The sequence below is a fragment of the Cystoisospora suis genome, assembly GCF_002600585.1.
Source record: "Cystoisospora suis strain Wien I chromosome Unknown contig_2061, whole genome shotgun sequence".
Taxonomy (NCBI): Eukaryota; Apicomplexa; class Conoidasida; order Eucoccidiorida; family Sarcocystidae; genus Cystoisospora; species Cystoisospora suis.
This window is the reverse complement of record NW_027154860.1, coordinates 40,640-43,585: the sequence shown is the minus strand read 5'-3', so window position 1 is coordinate 43,585 and position 2,946 is coordinate 40,640. Positions and strand designations below refer to the sequence as shown.

At 39.8% G+C, this 2,946-nt stretch overlaps 1 protein-coding gene across 1 annotated transcript in view; it reads right to left on the bottom strand.

The window, feature by feature from the left end:
• Positions 1-186: 186 nt before the first annotated feature.
• The window catches only part of CSUI_004416 (serine threonine-protein phosphatase pp2a catalytic subunit), a gene marked incomplete at its 3' end in the record, with an annotated part of 3,418 nt that continues 658 nt past the window's right edge, over positions 187-2,946 (bottom strand). The window contains exons 2-4 of the mRNA XM_068064607.1: positions 2,116-2,227; positions 1,364-1,455; positions 187-318 (exon numbers count right to left, since the gene is read on the bottom strand). Of these exons, the coding sequence (XP_067923420.1) occupies positions 187-318; positions 1,364-1,455; positions 2,116-2,227 (336 nt within the window). The remainder of the gene's footprint in view (positions 319-1,363; positions 1,456-2,115; positions 2,228-2,946) is intronic.

Genomic DNA, 2,946 nt, shown 5'->3' with positions numbered 1-2,946 from the left:
AGATAGATAGATAGATAGGCGGAGAAGGAGACAGGAAGACAGAGCGAAGCGTTCCATCATTCAAGGCATTGCAACAGGAAGAAAAGAAAAAGAAGATGCGAGTAAGTTCTACAGAGTGACAGAGAAAGAAGGAGAGGGAGCGAGAGGCGTCAGATTGCATGCAGGTAGATAGGTTGATATATCCATACCTGTGAAGTAGGACCATACAGTAGCATTTCCATATTTTCTTAGGCATTCGTCGTAGAATCCATACACCTGGGTTATCTGACGGCTCTCATGATTTCCTCGTATTAAAGTCACTCGATGACGATACCGAACCTACACACATACCCACCACCCCCAATCCATCGCCAAAACAACCATTTCGACATATCATAAAAGAAAGAAAGAAAGAAAGATGAAAGGTATTATTTTTCATCAAGAGAGAATCAAAGAACGAAAGAAGACCTCCTTTGCATGCACAAAGACAAGGAGAAGGAGGATGAAGGAAAACACGGTCCAAGAGACAGACCGCTTCTTCTTCACCTTCGTCTCAGCACATGTATCTACATACATCTCTATGTACATATACATATCTATATTCATAGATATATATATACATATACATACATACGTATTGAACTCTATGTCTGGAATCGTTCACACGTATATCTATCTTTAATCTATCTATCTATCTCTTCGGTCTCTGCATGTATCTATGTATCTATCTATCCTTGCATGTGTATGTATATACACCCGAGACATACAGACTGGATGAAGATAGTCGTCATCTTGTAGGGAGATTTGCATTTCCCATTCTCATCCAAAAGAAGCCCCCTTAGACTCTTCTGGATGAAAAGGCAAGGAAAAAGTGAGATAAAAAAGCCATTTTCTTCTTCTTCTTCTCTCCCCATCCCTTTGATCTTCGCTTCATCCCGCCTATCGTTCTAAGAGTGCGGAGAGAGAGGTGTGAGGAGAACAAGAAAGAAGAAGGACAGAAGACCACCTACCACTAGGACTACTCCTACTATCTATCATAGCTGCATGCGATTCTATAGACATGCTCTTCACGCACGCCCTTATAGAAGGAAAAGGAATAGCCACAAGAGGCTCATGCTTTGTAGTAGTAGTAGTAATGGTAGTTATAATAGTAGAAATAGTAGTAGTAGCAGACCTACATGACTGCTTGTTCGACCCATCAATCTACTTGTACCTATCTTCTTTCCCTTGTTCTCCTTCTTCTTCTTTACCATCTTTTCCGTTCTGATAAGGGGGGATTTGATGGAGCTCTTTTTTCCTCTCTTTCTTTATCATTCACTCTGCATCTTTCCTTCTTAATCTTTCTATCATTCTGAAGGTGTCTCTTTATTGCTTAGGGGCTTACTTTAAGAAGAAAGACGAGACTGACAGACTCGACCGAATTGAAGCCTCGATCCACGTAATCTCCCAGGAACAAAAAATTCACTGACGGACACGCTAAAGAAAGAAAGAGTGAGAAAGAGAAAGACAAGTCTTCCGAAGCAGATAGGTCAGAAGAGATCTAGAGAGAACAGAGAAGACTTGAATGAAGGATAAGCTAGCTATCTTCTTCTTCTCTCTTTCTCTCTCTCTCCTAACTAAGTCACATCAAGGCTTCTTGGAAGGCGGGAGTGTGAGAGGTGTGTAGAAATCATTACAAGTTAAAATGGATGGATCGGAGGTTGCTCTCCCTCCTCGGTAGTTCATCTTCTTCAGGCTCTGTCACTCTCAATTCCTAGGCACCTTTTGATTGAGTGCATGGAGCGGCAGGAGACTGCATGTATCCACCACCCATCAACACACACATGGGGCATACATACATATACATAAATACATACACATACATATACATGCATATACATGCATACACATACATGTACATATACATGCATATATACACATACATACAGATACATGTACATATACATGCATATATACACATACATACAGATACATACAGATTACATACACATACATATACATACATATACATATAGATGCATACGTATACATACATAGAGATATACGGATATATATATGCAGATATCGAGCAAGAAGAGACTTCAGTGTGTATATAGGGGGAAAGAAAGAGTGAGAAGGAAAGAAAGAAAGACATACTTCCTGCGCATTTGAAGATTTCTAAGAGATCGTGGAACTGTCCATGAATATCTCCCACGACTGTGACAGGTGTCTGTACAGCTTGAATATTTCCTTCCTGGATCAAAATATCCTAGCAAGAAAAAAGTAAAAAGAAGGAAAGACAATCGACAAGACCACCGCTTCATCTAACTACGAAAAACGAAGAGAGAAGAAAGAAGATTTTTCTTTTCATAGAAAGAGACGGAGAGGAAGAAAAGAACAAGAAGAGGAAGAGAGAACAAGAATGTGTGAGAGAGAACAGCCTGAAGTTGATAGGAAAATCGAGGGATATATTCATTCAACAGGCGGGAGGTGTATGTACACTCCCAAAACAGAGCAGACACATGCACTGTATGCTGAACTATAGATATAAGCAACACGAAAGAGAAAAGATTATCTGCATGGTCTATATCAGCTATTTTTCATGTACGAATATGTATGTATATGTACGTGCATGCATCTTGATAAGCAAGGGGTGTATAGATGGCAAGAAGAGAAGAGAACAATGAAGGAGGGAAGAGATAAATACGGCGAAAGAAAGAAGAAAATAAGAAATTAGTTGCATGCGACCCTGCGATGGACTGAAAGGAAGATATCGAAAAAGAAGAAGAAAAGCAAGAATAGCAAAATGAGCTAAACTCTGCAAGAGAAAGAGAGAAATCTTGAAAGAACGACTTCCTTATCTAACTATCCCCGCCAAACTAGCGAAAAGACAAAAAGCAAAGAAGTCACCCCCACATAAGGTGTACGTACACTCCAATCTCCCACTCACACCTCACTACACATAGATAGATACATAGATAAATAGAT